Source organism: Eptatretus burgeri, chromosome 8, assembly GCF_056783735.1.
Source record: "Eptatretus burgeri isolate ZD-2024b chromosome 8, Ebu_testis_v1, whole genome shotgun sequence".
NCBI classification, from domain to species: Eukaryota; Metazoa; Chordata; class Myxini; order Myxiniformes; family Myxinidae; genus Eptatretus; species Eptatretus burgeri.
Genome location: NC_140968.1, coordinates 61,111,494 through 61,131,493, shown reverse-complemented (window position 1 = coordinate 61,131,493; position 20,000 = coordinate 61,111,494). Strand labels below are relative to the sequence as shown.

General features: G+C 48.1%; 1 protein-coding gene across 2 annotated transcripts in view; it reads right to left on the bottom strand.

Annotated features, from left to right (window-relative positions):
- The window catches only part of POLR1F (RNA polymerase I subunit F), an 89,056-nt gene that overhangs the window by 22,538 nt on the left and 46,518 nt on the right, over positions 1–20,000 (bottom strand). For both annotated transcript variants that reach the window (XM_085892265.1, XM_085892266.1), the window contains one exon: positions 2,169–2,310. In XM_085892265.1, coding sequence (XP_085748391.1) covers positions 2,169–2,310 — 142 coding nt within the window. The remainder of the gene's footprint in view (positions 1–2,168; positions 2,311–20,000) is intronic.

The window sequence follows — 20,000 nt, the reverse complement described above, 5'->3', positions numbered from 1 at the left end:
AGGGATGGGGGCGGTGTAGACAGGGTATACAAGATGGACATTACAGGAATTTTCAGGAAGGAAAGCAGGGAATTTGAAGGAGGTGGGTTTGTGGTGGATTAACAGGGGTAGAAAAGATCGTGGTTTTGGATGGGGGAAGAGATGGTGGTGAAGAGCTGTTTTGAAGACCTGGAGGGAAGAGTGGGATTGAAGTGAGTGTGGGAGTTTGTTCTTTAGGAAGGAAAAAAGGAATGAAAGAAGGAAGGTGAGCGGTGATCTTGAGCACCCTGTGGAAATATGTGGGGGGGGGGGACATAATGCAGACAGAACGGGGGCAGGGGTGAGACAGAGGGGTAAGCAACACAATGCAAGTTGATGAACACATTGAGCCATGTAAAGAAAATGAGATTGGGAGGATGAAGATGAAGATGGTTGAGAGTAAAGAAAAATCTCAAAGTGTTGCTCTTGAGTTGTGGCTGGCAGGATGGCTGATGTGCACTCAACATTGAGCTGTCCAGTTTGGGTTCAAATCTAAATCAAGCTAGAAACCTTCACTCTGGTGTTTCACATGCAAAGCAATTTATCAGCGTGTGTGCCGTCCATCAGAAGGAAGTTAAAAGGGGACCCCAAATGCAAAATGTTTATATTTTTCCCTGAAAACCATTAAAAATCATTAGTCAAGATCTAATTCGAAGGGAGTTATGTTTTAAAAAATTTTGTTGTCAATCACAAAGTGTTGGAAAAAGCCCGAGTGTCGATTTTCAATTTTGCCAGTGACGTCACACCATGAACTCACCTTCATCTGAACAGTGGGTTTACATCGAGAAACAGTGGATGTCGAGCTCAGATTCTGATACCGATTCCACAATCATTAGTAACACTGATGGTTCTCAGTATGTTGAAAGTGATCTTTGGGATTTTGAAGAAATGTTTAGAGATAGAATTCGTGATGGAAATGATTTCGGGGGATTGTGGAGCCGTATTGTTTTGAGCCTCGTGCGAGCGATTCAGACAAAGGCAGCAGAAGTGAAGATGGAGGTGTTGATGAAGATGAAATGACAGTTTACAAGGGAAGGGTTTTGTATTGATAAATTGATTTAGATATTACTCGAACATAAATAACCGTCATCGCTAGATAGCACAGACACCACCCAGCCACACTCGGACATCATGGGCAAAATGGTCGACGAATGCTTTGTCCCATCGCAGGTTGACCAGGTGTCTTGTATGTTACGGGATCATCTTGTTTCATACCTTGCCCGGACGCCATTTGTGTCCGTGTCCGTGAGATGTCAATGTACCGCCCCAGTGGAGGAGGGAGAGGGGATGGGTGGGGGGGTGGTTGATGGGGGATTGTGGGGGGATGGTGGAGTGGGGAACCCATGAACATCCGTTCATACAAACATTATACTTTATAACCATGTTTCAGTCTTTCCAGCACTCGATCCATTCACACGAACACCACCATTTTGAACATACCGCAACAAGCGCTGAAAGAAGGAAATTGGACCTCAGACTTAATTACCCATTCATACCTCATTCACACAGGCTTTGCTCCAACACACTTCCACCATTTCACACAAGAGAGATTCCTTACTCGCACAAGAGACAGCGGTCAACCTGCTTCATCATACACCTCTCCAACGAGATTGTTATCCTCATCAGTCCTACTATGCATATTCAATTTACTTTAATTTATTGATTTTTTTTTTAATTTAAAATGTGCATTTGGTAAAGTTTTTAAGTTAAAAAAAGAACATTAAAAAAAACAGTTTAATTCGTGTTCGGGAACCAATTAATCACTTATTACATGGATGTAATGGGGATTTATTGTTCCAGTTAACGAACATTCAGCTTACAAACACATCTACAAGAACACATTGTGTTCAGAAACTGGGGATACTTGTCCAAATGTTCACTGTACACCAAAATATAAATATTTGGTTATTTTGTGAGGAAACTGTCGATACACTTGGACTATTAAAATCTAAAGTTACATGGGACAAGTTAGCATCTGCATCATCACTAATGTAAGAGTTTTCTCGAGGTCACACTTACCTAATGTGGGTATAAAAAAAAGTATAAAATAGAAAAGGTTCATGACTATCTCTGCTGCGATCTGCATAATGTAAATGATGATTGATTGTATAAAGCTAAGGCTGTGGGTGCTAAAAGCAAGCAGTATGTACCATGAGCTTGTCATCACATTTTGGGTTAAAAATGACAAAGTCAGCTTGGATGTCCATGTGCACAACTCCCTGATCATCAAGTATGTCACCACAACCTTTCACCAACTTGATGTTACCATATGCCATCAAGGCCCCAGAAAATCTATGGGGCAGTGGGGGAAACATGGGCATAAAGACAGTGGATAAAAGCAATAAAATTATGAAAAAAAACAAAGCTGGTGTGTTCATTCTCCCTTCAGTCCTCAGCAATTCAAAATGTCATCACTCTTTCCATTTTTGAACAAAAAAATCGTAACTGGCAAAAAAAATTAATGAAGTAAATCGCTGCCCGGTTTGTTTCAACTACGAGTATATTGTAAATTGGCAAGAATACTTTAGAGTGAAATAATATTATTCAAGCACATATACCAATCTATTAAAAAAAATTAAAAAATAGGACCATGGGTCCTAAACCTCACCTGGATCAGGAGCAACAGTACTCAAACCCACCTTAGACCACTTTAGACCAAGATTTATATTTTAATGCCATGAACAAACATTAGAACATCACGAGTGATGAAGGTTGTGGTCAAGTTTCATTGGAATTGTGTGTGTAGTTTCTGAAAAGAAAGTAAATACCTATTTACTTCTTTTTTGGGGGGAGAGGGGGGTCAAACCTGGACCCACTTTGACCCCCACAGTACAACTCCTTGGACCTTGATTTTCTTAATGCCGTGACCAAATTTTGGTACATCTCGGGTGATGAAGACTGTGGTCAAGTTTCATCAAAATTGGGTGTGGAGTTTTGGGGGAAACAGCAAATACCTATTTTTGGAGGGTCAAACCTGGACTCACTTGACCCCCCCTGGGGAACCCCTTCGATCCCGATATATATATGAAAATATATATATATTGTCGCGGTTTTCGCGCCCGCCGGCGTGCGACGGCCACGTAACTCGAATCGCGGCACGTCGCCCACCGGACGGACAATCCAGTCGTGACCCTCTCGGACTAACGCCGGGAACCAGTCACGGGTGGACCTTTCGGTCTCACCGCGATCGAGCCAATCAGCCCCCGCGTGGGATAGGGTTGCTCGCCAAATTCGAACTACCTAAGTACCCACGCGGAGGGTAGACCGGGCGATCGCACCTCGCCGCAGGTCGACTTCGGACACGGGCCACTTAAGCGACCCGTTCCGTACTATCAGAATAACCGAGCGGTGTTATCGTCGACCTCGACGGTTCGATTAATTATCGGGCGTATTCAGCCCACTACCAACCCTTTACGTGAAGCAAGATGGGGATTCAATGGAGGAAAAGACGAAGCGAAGCGGGAAACAGTTCAACAATAAAGCACATTTATTCGCGGCACACGGGAAGCACACAAATACAATTCCACCAAATGCACACAAAAAAAAGAAAACACAATTCCATTTACACAAAAAGACAACATAAAAGTGAAAACACAGTGCAGAGCTAATACCGACTACCGAGCACACGGCAACACTTATACAATTCTACTTCACAGACGGCGCCGACAACACATACCCAAAACCAAGGAAAAAATATACCCTCAAGAATGAGGCAGGCCTGAGGCCGAGACCGGGTCGGGCCTACCCGTCTGGTGATGAGACGCGGAGCGGCGATGGCCCCGCAACCCGCGGGCCTCGTGGACAGTGCCTGGCAGGGGGTGGGAACGGGGCCCCCTTGGTCGCACTATCTCAGCGCAGGGGGAAACAGGAGGGGGTTGCTGATGCTCGGGGTATAGAGGATCTTTATTATCCCTGGTGTGCGTCTCCACCTCGGCCAGGTCGCGCTGCCGGCCTCCCTCGGGCGTGCAGCTCCTGGCACCGACGCGAGCACCCCCTCGTCCGACTCTCTTCAGCTTCTCCAGCCACTGCAGGCTTCGGGCTCCAGTCTTCCACACTCGTCCCCTCCGTTCCGACTCCTTCTCGTTCTCGACTCCTTCTCGTTCGCGACTCTCTGGGACTGACGAACACCGTCCTTTTATCCCCCCCGTAACTTCGCCTTTGACCCCCTCCCTTTGACCTTTCACCTCGCTCCCCATTGGCCCGAGAAAAAGTGGGCGTGAAGGCTTTTTGATCCACAAATTTGCATATATCGATCGTTCTGGAGGCGGGGCCAAATCGTCCCTCGCTCACCGATTGGACGGCAAAAAGTGGGCGTGTGTCGTTTTTGATCCGTTTTTGAAGCACAAAATCCGTGATTTTGTACACGCTGTTCGACGCGCGTTCTGCATGAGTCCAACACCGGTACCCACAGCGGGGCAAGAACGGTGGCGATGCTACGGTTGCGAGGTGTGACGGGAAGGTCGTGGCGGTTGTGGTGAAGCGGCGTTGTGGTTGGTGGTTGATGTTGTGGTTGTGGTGGTAATCATAGCGGTTGGTCCAAAATAAAGATAGTAAAAGAAAAACGGCTATCCTGAAGAGTCGCAGCACGTATAAATGACATGTATTCCCACTAGACAACGGGTTTGGGCCTAACTACACATGCACTTACCGAGATACCTCACCTAAGGGACCTGAATGGTGGTTTGCGAATCTGGTAACCACAACACTACCCCCTTCCCTTTTTACAGACTCGTCCCGAGTCGTCAAATTTTCGTGTGCCATCATGTGTAGTTTTCCCCTAGTACATTTTACCTACGGATCCCTGAGTGCGACATTCATGGTATTCGTGTCCCCAAAATAAATAACCTAAGGGCTGCGTAACTATCTAAACAAACTCACTCACACGGACGACTTAAATAAAATTGCCGGCGCTAGACAGACATGCCGGGGGCGCACTCATATTTACAGTACATCTTAACCTTAACTTACAAATTTTACACTAAACCATGGCCCAGGATCATTGACTCTGCAAAAAGAAAGCAGTTAGCAGGGAGCCAGGCTGCCCGCATGCAGTCTCTGGCTCAAACAATGCAGGTGACAGGGAACGTGGCTGGCTGCTCACACGCAGTCCAAGGCCTTCCCTTTTGAACTGAACTCAGTGAACCACAACGGTGCTTGGGCTGCACAAACGCAGTCTCCGTGCCAGCTCAAGTGGCACACGCTATGAGCACAACGAATGGATGGATGAACACAAACACGGTGCACGGGCCGCCACTGCAGGCCCGTGTTGTAGCTGCCAACAGGGCAGTTCTCGCAGCTTGCAAACTGTTGCCTTGATCCTGGCGCACATGGAAATGAACAGGGGGGGGGGGCAAAGCAAAAATTGAACGGGGCTGGTGAACGTGGGCAGTGGGCATGGCATGGCAAAGGTGAGCAGGCAAACACAGCCCGCAGAAGAAGGCCGCTGCAGGCAAACACAGCCGGCAGATGAACTGGCCGGCACAGGCCTTGAAGTACCACCGCTGCAGATGAAGTGGCCGGCACAGGCCTTGAAGCAAAACACGGCCAGCCGATGGCACAGGCCTTGCAGCAAAACAACAGCTGCCGATGAAGTTGGCCGGCCTCCGCCTCGAAGAAAAACACGGCCAGCCGATGGAGTTGGCTAGCCTTTGCCGTTCAGTGGAGGTTGGTGGAGGGAGTGCGGTGGTGCTGGCCACTGGAAGGCGGGCTCGGACCTACCTACCTGTCTCCCTCCCACCTATCGCCTTTGCCTGTCACTGTACATACCCACTCCCTTAATTTGTCAAACCCCAATTTAGCCCCAACTTATTTTTTTATTGTTTTTATTTTTACTTCCCCACTATAAATCGTCCCCTAACCCCCTTTATCGTCCTTGTTCGGCTAACCTATTCTGTCACCTAGCCTACTCCCAACCCCTACGTTCCCTTCCCGGAGGGGAATAAGGGAGAGCTAACGTCCTGTGCCGAGGCCCAACGAAGCCTCAGAATGGCCTCCCCAGAGTTCGGCGATCTTAACACCAAGTGGGTCCAGCGGCCCACAACGACAGCGAGGGGATGGATGGTGCGGAGGGGTACATCTCCTAATCTACCCTAACCATTTAACTGTTAAACTACCCCGGGGCTTTCAACAAGCGCCTCTCGCTTAAAGTATTGGTTCTAATAACCCAGATTCCCGTCGCCTGTGTTGGTGTCCTCACAATTTCGGGCCTCGCCCCCCAATTTTCTCTCCGTGCCCTCACACGGTCTCCTGGCTGGGACACGTGGCTCCCTTAGGCAGGCACGACCCTCTGCCGAATCTCCCGCTATGGCACCCCCGGGCACTACACTGCCTCCGAGCCTACCAGCTCCCTAACACCGGGGAGTGCCCCCCATGGCACCTCCCCTGAAACGCACACGTGGCAGGCCGGCCTCCCGGGCCCCTTTCCGAGGGTCACCCGTGCCCACAACACTGCCCACGCGGCTAATGGCGCCCCGGGCCCCCGCACCAAGCAGGCGCACCCCTGCCCACTACTCTATCCCGGCCCCCCATGGGCCCATGGCCTACCACGGCCGACTAGCCTGGTGCCCGGGGTACCCACTCAGCGATACTCACCTTTCGCAGCCACGCTCCCAAGCCCGTCAACAGGGCTCCTGCACCCCTCCAAATGGGTCTCGAGCCTACTTTCCCACCAACAACAAAACGACCTCCATTTTTACAATTTGACTAACCCAGCTAACTCAATCTACACTGACCCCGGGGTCCCTTGGGCGGGAGTCACTCCTCCCCCCAATCACTCATCGCACCATGCATTCCCCATTCACTCCACACACACAGACCCCGCTGGCCACACTCACTCACCAAGCACATGCCTCACAACTCACCAACTCTTCAACACACACACCACTGAACTCTGCCATCCTCCTAACTACATCCCCTAACTAACTCGTGCTCCCACGTCGTCCCTTAAACTACAGCACGTTCCTTTTAACACTACGTAGCTAAACTACGTCAACTCTACACATCCACCAGTCTGTCACGGTCTCCAAATAATCATTTTATTTCCCCACCTAAATCTGGCTACAATCCCTCTAACTAATCCATTCCACGGACTCCATGAGGACTTACCCCTGCCCCATGAAGTCGGTCTAGCTAAGCTAACCCTTCCCCCTAACTAGTTTCCATCCTGTGCCCAGGGTAAGGGGGTCTTTCACCCCTTGCCCAGGAATCCTGTACACCCGAAAGTGAGGCCTGCTTTTTCTTTTTTCTTTTTTTTACATGCGCAGCACCAGCGCGGCAACTCAGAGCTCGCGCACTTTGCACCTGCCCGTGACGTCATGCAGCTGCACGTGTTCCTCGTCCCTCCTTGGACGGGACCATCCGGCAGAGATACCCCTCCTGCCGGATTCCAACCACACGTGCAGCCATGACGTCACCGTGCGCAAAAAAAAACACAAGCCCCACGTCTCGAGGGGTTTCCCACGCGAACACATGTGCTTTGCCCGTTGGAGCTGAACACACACGATCGCGTGGAGAACCCGTCCGGTCCAAATCCATTTACCTGCCTAAACTTTGTCCGTCCGCGGGATCGGCAAATCCACCGCGTGCGTTTCCAGACCGGGACTTCACTCTCGCAAGCGAGCACGTGCCGGTCTCGTGCGTTGCACAGCACGAACCGCGTGCTCACTGCTGGGTGAACCCGGCACGGTCCTCGAAACAACTACAGCCGCTACCCGGCTTTCGTTTCTCCCATGTCGCCGTCTCCGTCTCCATTCGACCCACGCACACCTGCGTGTTACGACGCACACAGTCCACTCCATCACATTCACACCGGGAGACGCGGCTGCGTGCTCCCGCATGCCAACCGACATCTCCCTCACATACCGCTCTCTCACACACACGGTCTCCCTTGCACACAGCGACCTTGTACACGGCCGTTCACTCACGCGTGCGGGGGCACTCACCCGCGGTGCCTCACTCGCACTCCGTGCCTCATCCACACACGCGGGGGCACTCAACCGCTGTGCCTCATCCACACACCGTGCCTCACTCATACACGCGGGGGCACTCAACCGCGGTTCCTCATCCACACACGGTGCCTCACCCACACACGCGGGGGCACTAACCCGCGGTGCCTCACTCACACTCCGTGCCTCATCCACACACGGTGTGCTGGGAAGCACGTACTCCGGCAACATCGCCACCACACCACTCACACGTGGTGCCTCATTCATACTGGCCGTTTCATCCACACACACGGCCTCTCTCACACACGGTGCCTCATCCACACACGGCGTGCTGGGAAGCACGCACTCCGGCACCATCGCCACCACACCACTCACACACGGGGTCGCTTCCACACACGGGGACGCCCTCACACCTTGCACCACACACACAGGGACAACCACACTGGGGATTCGTGTCCCCACAAGGGTCTCCGGGGCCTCTATACCCCCCAAGCTCTCCGTGCACCCGTCCACAGCACTCCTCCTCTCAACCTCGCAAAGCACGACCGAACTCACCTGGTCGTGACTCACCTCAAGGGGGCATACTCCCTCCCCTCGTTCCTGGAGGAGGCCATCCAGGTGCTCGCACCGGGTCCCTACACGCTCCGCGAGCTCACCCCCATTATCCTCCACTACCTCCGTGTGTGTGTGCGCGTCACTTACCCCGTCTTCATCGTGTAGTCTTCCCTCTATCGTTCCCATCTCCCGTGTCTCTGCCAACTCAGTCACCTCTTCACCCTTTACCTCCCTTGTCTCAACTATTATTTCCGTCTCTTCCCTTGTTATCTCCCTCGTGCACGTCTCCGTCACCCCAATTAGTTTTTCCCTCTCAGTTACCGTCACTTTTTCCGTCACGACCCTCGCCCAACACGTCCCCCGAATTATTTTTTCCTTACCCGCCTCCACCGCGGGCCCGACAGCCGTTGCACTCCCTCCCAGCTCGTTCGCTCCCGCACGTGGAGTCGCCATTTTGAGCTCCGCGGTTACTGCCTTCATGCCCGCCTGCAGGCTTCGGCCCATGCTCTGCGTCACACCCCGCAGCTCTTTCATTTCTTCCTTCATGTTTGTTTCCATTTTAGTTTTCATGCGTTTTATTTCGTTTGTGAATGTATCCATCTTCGTTTTCACTTCGTTCATATTTGTATCCATTTTTGCCAGCATGGCGAATAGCTGGGCCATGTCGGGTGCGCTTGGGTGAGCCGATTCGGCCAGGATCGGGGAAGGGTCTTGGTGGAGAGGGGGGGGGAGGTGTCATACACCGCGGCTGCTGCCGCACCCACCTCGGGCCCTGGGTTCAGTTGGGCGAGTCCGTGTTCCTGCACAATCAACATTTCCTGCTCGGGGATTCCATCCTGGGCCATGGACTCTACATTATTACACATATACATTTCTAATACCCCCGGCTCCCGCTCGCCTTGAGACGCCATCTTGCTTCTCGTGAAGGGTTAATTTGCTCGCTCGTAATTTGGAGGGAATCGGGGGTCGCTTCTCTCACCCCTGGACCGATTCCCGTGAATTTAGCCGGAGACAGGAGAGCCCGTTTTCCTGTTCTCCGATACCAGTGCCGCGAGGAGGGCGATGAATTTGTATCGCACGACCTGACACCAGTGTCGCGGTTTTCGCGCCCGCCGGCGTGCGACGGCCACGTAACTCGAATCGCGGCACGTCGCCCACCGGACGGACAATCCAGTCGTGACCCTCTCGGACTAACGCCGGGAACCAGTCACGGGTGGACCTTTCGGTCTCACCGCGATCGAGCCAATCAGCCCCCGCGTGGGATAGGGTTGCTCGCCAAATTCGAACTACCTAAGTACCCACGCGGAGGGTAGACCGGGCGATCGCACCTCGCCGCAGGTCGACTTCGGACACGGGCCACTTAAGCGACCCGTTCCGTACTATCAGAATAACCGAGCGGTGTTATCGTCGACCTCGACGGTTCGATTAATTATCGGGCGTATTCAGCCCACTACCAACCCTTTACGTGAAGCAAGATGGGGATTCAATGGAGGAAAAGACGAAGCGAAGCGGGAAACAGTTCAACAATAAAGCACATTTATTCGCGGCACACGGGAAGCACACAAATACAATTCCACCAAATGCACACAAAAAAAAGAAAACACAATTCCATTTACACAAAAAGCAAACATAAAAGTGAAAACACAGTGCAGAGCTAATACCGACTACCGAACACACGGCAACACTTATACAATTCTACTTCACAGACGGCGCCGACAACACATACCCAAAACCAAGGAAAAAATATACCCTCAAGAATGAGGCAGGCCTGAGGCCGAGACCGGGTCGGGCCTACCCGTCTGGTGATGAGACGCGGAGCGGCGATGGCCCCGCAACCCGCGGGCCTCGTGGACAGTGCCTGGCAGGGGGTGGGAACGGGGCCCCCTTGGTCGCACTATCTCAGCGCGGGGGGAAACAGGAGGGGGGTTGCTGATGCTCGGGGTATAGAGGATCTTTATTATCCCTGGTGTGCGTCTCCACCTCGGCCAGGTCGCGCTGCCGGCCTCCCTCGGGCGTGCAGCTCCTGGCACCGACGCGAGCACCCCCTCGTCCGACTCTCTTCAGCTTCTCCAGCCACTGCAGGCTTCGGGCTCCAGTCTTCCACACTCGTCCCCTCCGTTCCGACTCCTTCTCGTTCTCGACTCCTTCTCGTTCTCGTTTGCGACTCTCTGGGACTGACGAACACCGTCCTTTTATCCCCCCCGTAACTTCGCCTTTGACCCCCTCCCTTTGACCTTTCACCTCGCTCCCCATTGGCCCGAGAAAAAGTGGGCGTGAAGGCTTTTTGATCCACAAATTTGCATATATCGATCGTTCTGGAGGCGGGGCCAAATCGTCCCTCGCTCACCGATTGGACGGCAAAAAGTGGGCGTGTGTCGTTTTTGATCCGTTTTTGAAGCACAAAATCCGTGATTTTGTACACGCTGTTCGACGCGCGTTCTGCATGAGTCCAACACCGGTACCCACAGCGGGGCAAGAACGGTGGCGATGCTACGGTTGCGAGGTGTGACGGGAAGGTCGTGGCGGTTGTGGTGAAGCGGCGTTGTGGTTGGTGGTTGATGTTGTGGTTGTGGTGGTAATCATAGCGGTTGGTCCAAAATAAAGATAGTAAAAGAAAAACGGCTATCCTGAAGAGTCGCAGCACGTATAAATGACATGTATTCCCACTAGACAACGGGTTTGGGCCTAACTACACATGCACTTACCGAGATACCTCACCTAAGGGACCTGAATGGTGGTTTGCGAATCTGGTAACCACAACAATATATTACATGGATGTAATGGGGATTTATTGTTCCAGTTAAGAGTACGGCGCCGCCATCTTGCTACGCGGCGTGCTCGAGCTTGGGGCTCGAATCCATGGACATATATATATATATATATATATATATATATATATATATATATATATATATATATATATATATATATATATATATATATATATATATATATATATATATATATATATATATATATATATATATATATATATATATATATATATATATATATATATATCAATGCTGTAGCCTGGTGTTGGCGCAGTGGTTAGGGCCGCGGCTTGGGATCCAAAAGGTCCTGAGTTCAAACCCCATTGGGCCACTGAATTAATACACCAGGGGGTTGACTCAGCCTGTCATCCTTCCGAGGTCGGCGAAATGAGTACCAGTATACTGGGCCGGTGTATACCCCGGTTAAAATAGGTGTACCATATCCCTGTGTCATAAGAGGCGACCAGGGTTGCGTCAGGAAGGGCATCCGGCGTAAAACATGTGCCAAATCACTATGCGGATCAGACGGATGATTCGCTGTGGCGACCCCAAACGGGAGCAGCCGAAAGAAGAAGAAGAAGAAGAAGAAGAAGATATTTTTTCAATGCTGTGAACAAAGTTGAGTTGCAACATACCAAATATAATTTTAGCCAAATTTGGGCATAATCCCATCAGCAGTTTGGGAGAAGAAGTTGCAAGTGTTTACGGACGGACGACGGAATGACAGACAGACGGACGAAGCACCACCCAATAAGCTCCCCAGAACTACGTTCCAGGTGAGATAAAAACTAGAGCAAAGTCGATGACATGCCATCGCAAATCCACACACTTACAATCTTAAGCAAAGTTAAAAGATGGTAAAAGGTTCCACCAGGAATGACCCAATATAAAAATATATTGAGTTTCAAAAAATTTCCATTTTGACCCCAGTGACCCAAAGTCCCCACCCTTGGGGTATTAACCAGGGTGTCAAATCCAAAAAAATTGTTCCATATGTCATGCATCCCCCAATGTTGATTACATCTACAAAGTTTCATTCAAAAATGTTTCAAAATGAGCCCGTAATTGCATTTTTTGATATTTGACCTTCTTACCCCACCACAGGGCCACAGTGGGCAGGGAACAACAGTTATACTACTTACACCTTCTTTCCATGTGCTGGTCATAACTACCAAGATTGGTGCGTTTCTGAGCAACTTTTTAAGAGGAGATAGCGTGACGGATGAACAGACAGAACCTATTGCAATATCCCCCAACTTTTTTCAAAAAGCATGGGGATAACAAATATGCAATGGCGTCGTTTGACAAAATGGATGATTTTAAGGAAGTAATGGTTGCTCGGAAGAAGTACTGGCAAGTTCAAATTAACCATCTTTCCAAACTCACCTTTTGCAAGTTTGGTCACCAAAATACAGCAATACCCCGGTTTACGTCACCCCTTTTTGTGTCATTTCACAAAAACATCGTAACGTTATTAGTAACACTTCACGATATTCATCGACTCAACTGACACTTACATCGTTTTAAAAGCCTTTACTTTTATTCTTGAGCGTTTTCAGAACCTAGAAGATCCATAAACACCTCAAATTACATTGCTAAAGTACCAAAGCAGGAGATCCCAAAATCACTGAAAGAACTACTCTACTTTGCTTCACATAAATAAATGTCCTGCACTGTACTGTAGATTGGCTAAGAGGCATTGTAAAAGTGTTACCTTAGAAGTGAAATTATATGTTATTCATTGAATGGATGCTGGTATTAATGGATTGCCAAGTTATAAAGTTTCCCTCTGATCTATAAATATGCCCACATTCACTGATGACGATGTACCACCACCTTCCACCACTTCTAGAGGAGGTTTATTTTTTATTTAAACACCACACCAGCAAAGGTACCCAGCATTGCTGGGACTCTCCTCCCACCCATACCCCTGCCTCCTATAACCAAACCCCACCACTTCCTTTCCGCTCCCCTCCTCCACCCCTTCAGCTCACCTTTTCCCATCCCTCACTCGTCCTATAAAAGGGTTGCCCGGGATCTAACATACAAATATCGCACTACCACAATTAAGCATATATTTCGGGACAAGCATTTTATTTATCAAGCTGCAAAATACTAAACAGAAATATCAAGAAAATTTAACATATTATTGGAATGCTTTTTGGTAGGCAATATTGAATGGTTTTCCATCAAGTGCCAGAACATGTACACGGATCAAAATTCCTGTTTGAAAAATTTTGCAGGGTGTATGTAAATATACAAGTAGTCGTCGACTTACGACCTATGCGACTTACGACTGTTCGACTTTACGACCACTTTACGACCACGTAAAGTGGCCCCAAAAAAAAAAAATTTTTTTTTTGATGTAAAATATACGTTGTTCGACTTACGACCAAGTCGACTTACGACCGATTAGTCGGAACCAATTGCAGTCGTAATTCAACGACTACCTGTTTATATTTATATATATATATATATATATATATATTGTTGCAGAAATGGCCTTTAGTATGCTATTAAATATAGGATTAGCACAGACCCCCCCCCCCCCATTAAATGCATGTTTAGCCAGGTTGTTCGGTAAATGGACGCTACATGTGTGTTGGGAGGTGTAAGATGCATGTTTATTGTTCGTACATTGGTGGTGTACCGAGAGCTTCTTCTTCTTCTTTCCCCTCTCCGGACGAGGCCCCGCCCAGTTGGCTGAGAGGGAATGGCCGAGAGCAGGAAGTGAAACTGAGGGGAGGAGCCAGGGGGCTTCGAGGTGAGCGAACGAAGAAAAGGCAGGGTGGATCTGTGACTAGAGCGCCGAGGTGATGTGATCGGCAGTAGGAGAAACTACATGAGGGTATTTGCGATCGGATTTTCATAAAGAGCGAGACGAAAGAAGGGCGAGGAAGGGACTGAATGAGGTCTGTCTGCCATCGGCTGGGAGAGGATCTGCCTGAGGTCGAGTGTGCGATCGGCAGTAGGAGGAACTGAACCTGAGGGTCGAATCTGCCGAGGGAGGAACTGAACCTGAGGGTTAGGCTGCAATCTGCTTCGAGAGGACCTGGCTGCTGCATGAGTCTGGAGTCGGCTTCGAGAGGAGGTCATCGACAGGTTCAACCTGCGTCCAACCACGGAGCCTCTGTCCCGACTCACGGTACGGCTCGACATGTTTGTCGATCCGCCTGCGGAGCCCAACGCCTCAATTTGGCCTGGTCGAGTGAACAGGCCAGGCCTGGACTTGTATGCTGGACCTTGTGAGAAACCAGCTGAGACCCACCGTCGATCTGACAGTCTTGTGCCGTCAACATTGCCTGGGGTCAGAACGCGCTGAGGAGGGCATGTGCAAGCGGTGCCTTGACAAGAAAGAGTACGGCACCGCCATCTTGCTACGCGGCGTGCTCGAGCTTGGGGCTCGAATCCATGGACATCGGCTTGTCACGAGCCACATTCGTGCCTTTGACACTTTCCTCTCATCCATGAAACATCACCAAGTACTCTGTGTCTTGTCTGCATGCTGTCCATGTGTTGTTTGCATGTCGTCTAAGGTTTATCTCGTTAGAGTTACCTTCGAAACCCGTAATCCGTAGCTCCCGAGTTAAAGCCACTGTCACACCTTGACGATTTAGCCAGAGTATGCCGACGTATGAAAAATTTGTCTAAAACGCTGGCACACGTCGAATACGTTATGGGTAAGTTTTGTATACGTTGAGCACGCTGAAGCACGCTGGCATACGTCGTAGTATGCCGAGCTCGTCGACAAATTTTAACATGCTCAAAATTTTTCGCCGTATGCCAGCGTATGACTCACAAGTTCCGCATACGCTGGCCATAAGTTGTAGGCAAGTTACGCGATCGTTGACACACGTCGACACATGTTACTTGTAAGTTACTCATAAGTCAAAACACGTCGAGGTAATGTTTAGCATACCCGAAACATATTTCTAACATATGAGTAACGTGTTGTAGGCACGTTATGTGATCGTTGACACACGTTACTTGTAAGTTACTCATAAGTCGAAACACGTCGAGGTAATGTTTAGCGTCAGTGTTCCAGACTCCATGGTTTCTTTTTTGTTGTTTTTTTTTTTTTTTTTCCTTCGGCATGACGGTGATGTTGGCACTTCGATTTCTGGTGCGGTTATAATGTAATATAATTAAAAGGCTACCGCTCAACGATTTAAATGATAACTGCACTAGAAATCGAAGTGTCAACATCACAGTCATGCCGAAGAAAAAAAAAAAAAAAACCGTGGAGTCTGGAACACTGACGGGTTCCTCCTGTGTGAACCACATTTTTATATACCAATTCCCCTAAACGCTGCCAATATGACATTATACGGTAGCTGTAAGTTAGTAACACGTTCAGTAAGTTCTGTGGTCGTCCGTAAGACGTCAAATACATCTACATGCGTTGGAGATACGTTACACATGGGTTCAAAGCACGTTACTCATAGGTTAGAAATAAGTTTCGGGTACGCTAAACATTACCTCGACGTGTTTCGACATATGAGTAACTCACAAGAAATGTGTGTCGACGTGTGTCAATGATCGCATAACGTGCCTACAACTTATGGCCAGCGTATGCGGAACGAGTGCGTCATACGCTGGCATAAGTCTAAAAATTTTGAGCATGCTTAAAATTTGTCGACGTGCTTGGCATACTACGATGTATGCCAGCGTGCTTCAGCGTGCTCTTAACGTATACAAAACTTACCCATAACGTATTCGACGTGTGCCAGCGTATTCGGCAAATTTTTCATACGTAGGCATACACTGGCTAAAACGTCAAGGTGTGACAGGGCCTTGACACTTCGATGCCAAGTGCGGTTATGATTTGAATCGTCGAGCGGCAGCCTTTTAATATGCTACGCCACGTGATCGTCGGCGATACGCTGCCGCGCTATGCATACGTTAGACTATCATTGGGCATAGGTTGTGAACGCCAACAACACGCTAAGCATTCGTTGGTATAAGTTATCTATATGTTATTGAAACGTTCTGTTTACGTTACCAATACGTCCAACTCGTTATGAATACGCCAAAAACTGAAAAAAAACATCAAGAGTTCAGCGTACGGCAGCGTTTTACATACATTTTGATACGTTGCCATACGCTGGCTAAAATGTCAAGGTGTGACAGCGGCTTAAGAACGGGTTATAGATTAATTATAACAATGTCGTGAATGTTTTGCTTGTGTCGTGTTCCCCGATGTCCCCAATAAATCTGGCTGATTCGTATGAAGTTTCCGCTTTGAATTAATTTGTGCCGTGTCGAGGAACGATCCGCTCGATTTGGATAACAAAAACCAAAATGGTTACAGACTGGCAGAATTCGCTCGATATCTGACAAAACCAGTCTGTAACCGGGGTCTATTTCCCCAACTGGTAAGGTCCAGGGGTACGTTGGTATCGCGATTCGAGATGCGTGACCCGAGGCCTGTGCCGAACCAGCCGGCATTATAACCCTGAGTATGCTAAGACGGCGGTGGTTAGGGTGGCGCCGAATCTGAAACGTTTGGCTGTCAAGAGTAGGGTGCAAAAACCTAAACTGGTTACCGACAGTGATTGACGCACTCGTTAGAATCCCACCACCACTGAATCCTCAACAATATATATATATATATATATATATATATATATATATATATATATATATATATATATGTATATACACACACACATACATATTGTTACGAATTTGGGAATTCGATTGCACACAACATACAGGTTCCTTTAGTCAGATATGTTGATAAGTGCTTGTTCCCGAGATAGCTCACCTTTCATTGTTTAAATGTTCAGAAATCGATTAGATGCGCTGCAGATCGATTCAATAGTTAGGGAACGAACAATGGAGACGTCCCTCCCCTCTTCTGCGAAGAGGAAGAAGAATCCTGCCGTCCCGTGACTCATGATGTCAACAACTCCCTCCCACCCGTGGTTGAGCGGGGGGATGGACCACGAGGGCATGAGTCACGCCGGGCGTGAAGGAGGGGGGGGGGCGGAGAAGGTTAAGGACGAGATCCTTTCTTTGTTCTTGGTTAGTAAGCTTTTTGCTTCGGCAGAGAGTAGTCTCTCTCTTCGGCAGAGAGCAGAGTTTTTGCTTTGGCAGAGAGTAGTCGTTCAGCAGACCTTTGGGTCCTGTTTGGCTTGGGTTAGGGTTGAGGCCTTCGGAAGCTTTTTGCTTTGGCTGGCTCAGTGAGCTTCGGCTGAGGCCTGGCTCGGGAGAAGGCTTTTTGGAGGCTCTTTGCTTTGACGGTTCCATGAGCTTCGGCTTCTGCTTGGCTCGGGAGAGCTTTTTGCTTCAAGCTGCCCTGTTTGGAAGTAAGTTAAGCCGGTCGCTCGGCTCGAGCTGCGAGTGATGGCTTCTTCTTCTTGGTTCGTGGAGGTCTTTGTTCTCCATTTTGGTTCCCAGCTTGGTGCGACTCATCGACCTCTTCGTGGAGGTGGTTCCTCGGGGAAGCGACACATCGACCGGAAGGTTCGGCGCCTCGTCTCACCAGCACGTGTTGAGAAGCGCGGGAGGTGGTTCCTCGGCGAAGCGATGCATTGACAGGAAGGATCGGCGCCTCATCTCACCAGCACGTGTTGAGAAGCACGGGAGGATTCCCGGGAGCTCGGGAAGGACCGCGGCTCGGCGATTGGATCCAGCTCGCTCTCACTGGAGCCCGGGTCCGAACAACTTGAAGACCACATGAGGTGGAGAGGTTTGAGATAGGCTCTGGGTTTCAGCTCACCTGTCCTCAGAGCTGGAGCTCGTTATTAAAGGCCTCTGCAACCATTTCTTGGGTTTGTGTGCGTACATGTGTCCGTGGGCCCGTCTCATAAGTAGGAACTGCTATTAAGTGCAAGTGACTGTACATAATAAGTAGACGGTTGTAGTTCTTTTGTTGCTTGTATAATTGCATAAATGTTTTGCCTTGTTTAATTGCATACGTGCTTTATTATAATAAATGTCCTTGTGTGAATGTAAACCTGTTCGTTGCGTCCATCCCCTCATTGAACTGCCCCATCTTGCACTCGGAATATAGTTGGTTTTTAAATAGCCGATAAATAGAATCGGGTCTGGCGAGGTCTGGCAATAATACGCGCTCTGTTATCCCAGAACGGAACGGACCGCTTAAGCGGTTTGTGTCCAAGCAGGCCTTCGCCGAGGTACGGTCCCTCGGTAGGTTACCCGCGCGGGTACTTAGGTATATCGATATTCGGCGATTGACCTTATTTCGCGTGGTTAGAATACGGACTGGGCTGTGGTGGCATTAAAAACCCACCCGTGACTTGTTTCTGGCGTTCTTCCAGAAAGTGACGACTGGATTGTCCGTTCAGTGGGCGAAGCGACCGCTATTGGTTAGACGCAGTCGTTCGCACGCCGGACGGGCGGAATTCCACAACAATATTTATGTATATACATATATATACATATATATATATATATATATACACATATACACATATATATATATATATATATATACACATATACACATATACATACATATATATATACATACATATACATACATATATACACATATACATATACATATACATATACATATACATATACATATACATATACATATACATATACATATACATATACATATACATATACATATACATATATATACATATATACATATACATATACATATACATATATATATATATATATATATATATATATATATATATATATATATATATATATATATATATATATATATATATATATATATATATATATATATATATATATATATATATATTTATATATATAAATATATATCTATATTTATATATATATATATATATATATATATATATATATATATATATATATTTATATATATATACCGGGCGTAGTGGCGTGCGCCTGTAATCCGGCTACTCGGAGGCTTGGGTTGGAGGATCGCTTGAGGACGGGGGCTCTGCACTGGGCAGGGTGTAGAGCAGCCCGGAATCATGACGAAACCCAAATCCTGATCCCTGTGTCGTAAGAGGCGACCAGGGTTGCGTCAGGAAGGGCATCCGGCGTAAAACCTGTGCCAAATCAGTATGCGGATCATAACGGATGATCCGCTGTGGCGACCCCTAACGGGAGCAGCCGAACGATGAACAACAACATACATACATATATATATATATATATATATATATATATATATATATATATATATATATATATATATATATATCACAAACACTCTCATCTTGAATGTATGTACGTACGTATGCATGTGTGTATGTATGTATGTATGTATTTATGTTCCCAAAATACAGCCAAAATGGTACATGATAGCACAAAATTTTTAATGCCACTTTACTTACCATTCGCCTGCGGTGTGCAGTATCAAGTTTCGTTCAATTTGGGCAACAATTTTTTTTTTTCAAATCAATTCCTGATTCAGTCAAGTACTCTTCAGGAGAATTTGATCAATGCAAACAACCTCAGCGGTATAGTTCGCTGGAGCTATCTTTTTTTTTTAAATCAACCGCTGTCACAACGGGAACCCAACGGGTTCACGGGGCGTCTCGTATATACAGGGCGAGTCAGAAGTAGCGCCGGATTTTTGTCAGTTGATTGTTTGCTTGCCATTTGTATGACAGTGTACAAGAAGGTAGAAATAAATGAATTACATGTTTATCTTACCATTTATTCAAGAAAAAATTATTACAGAACTGTACCAAGCTGTTTTACTTGCAATTTTCAAAGTGCCCTC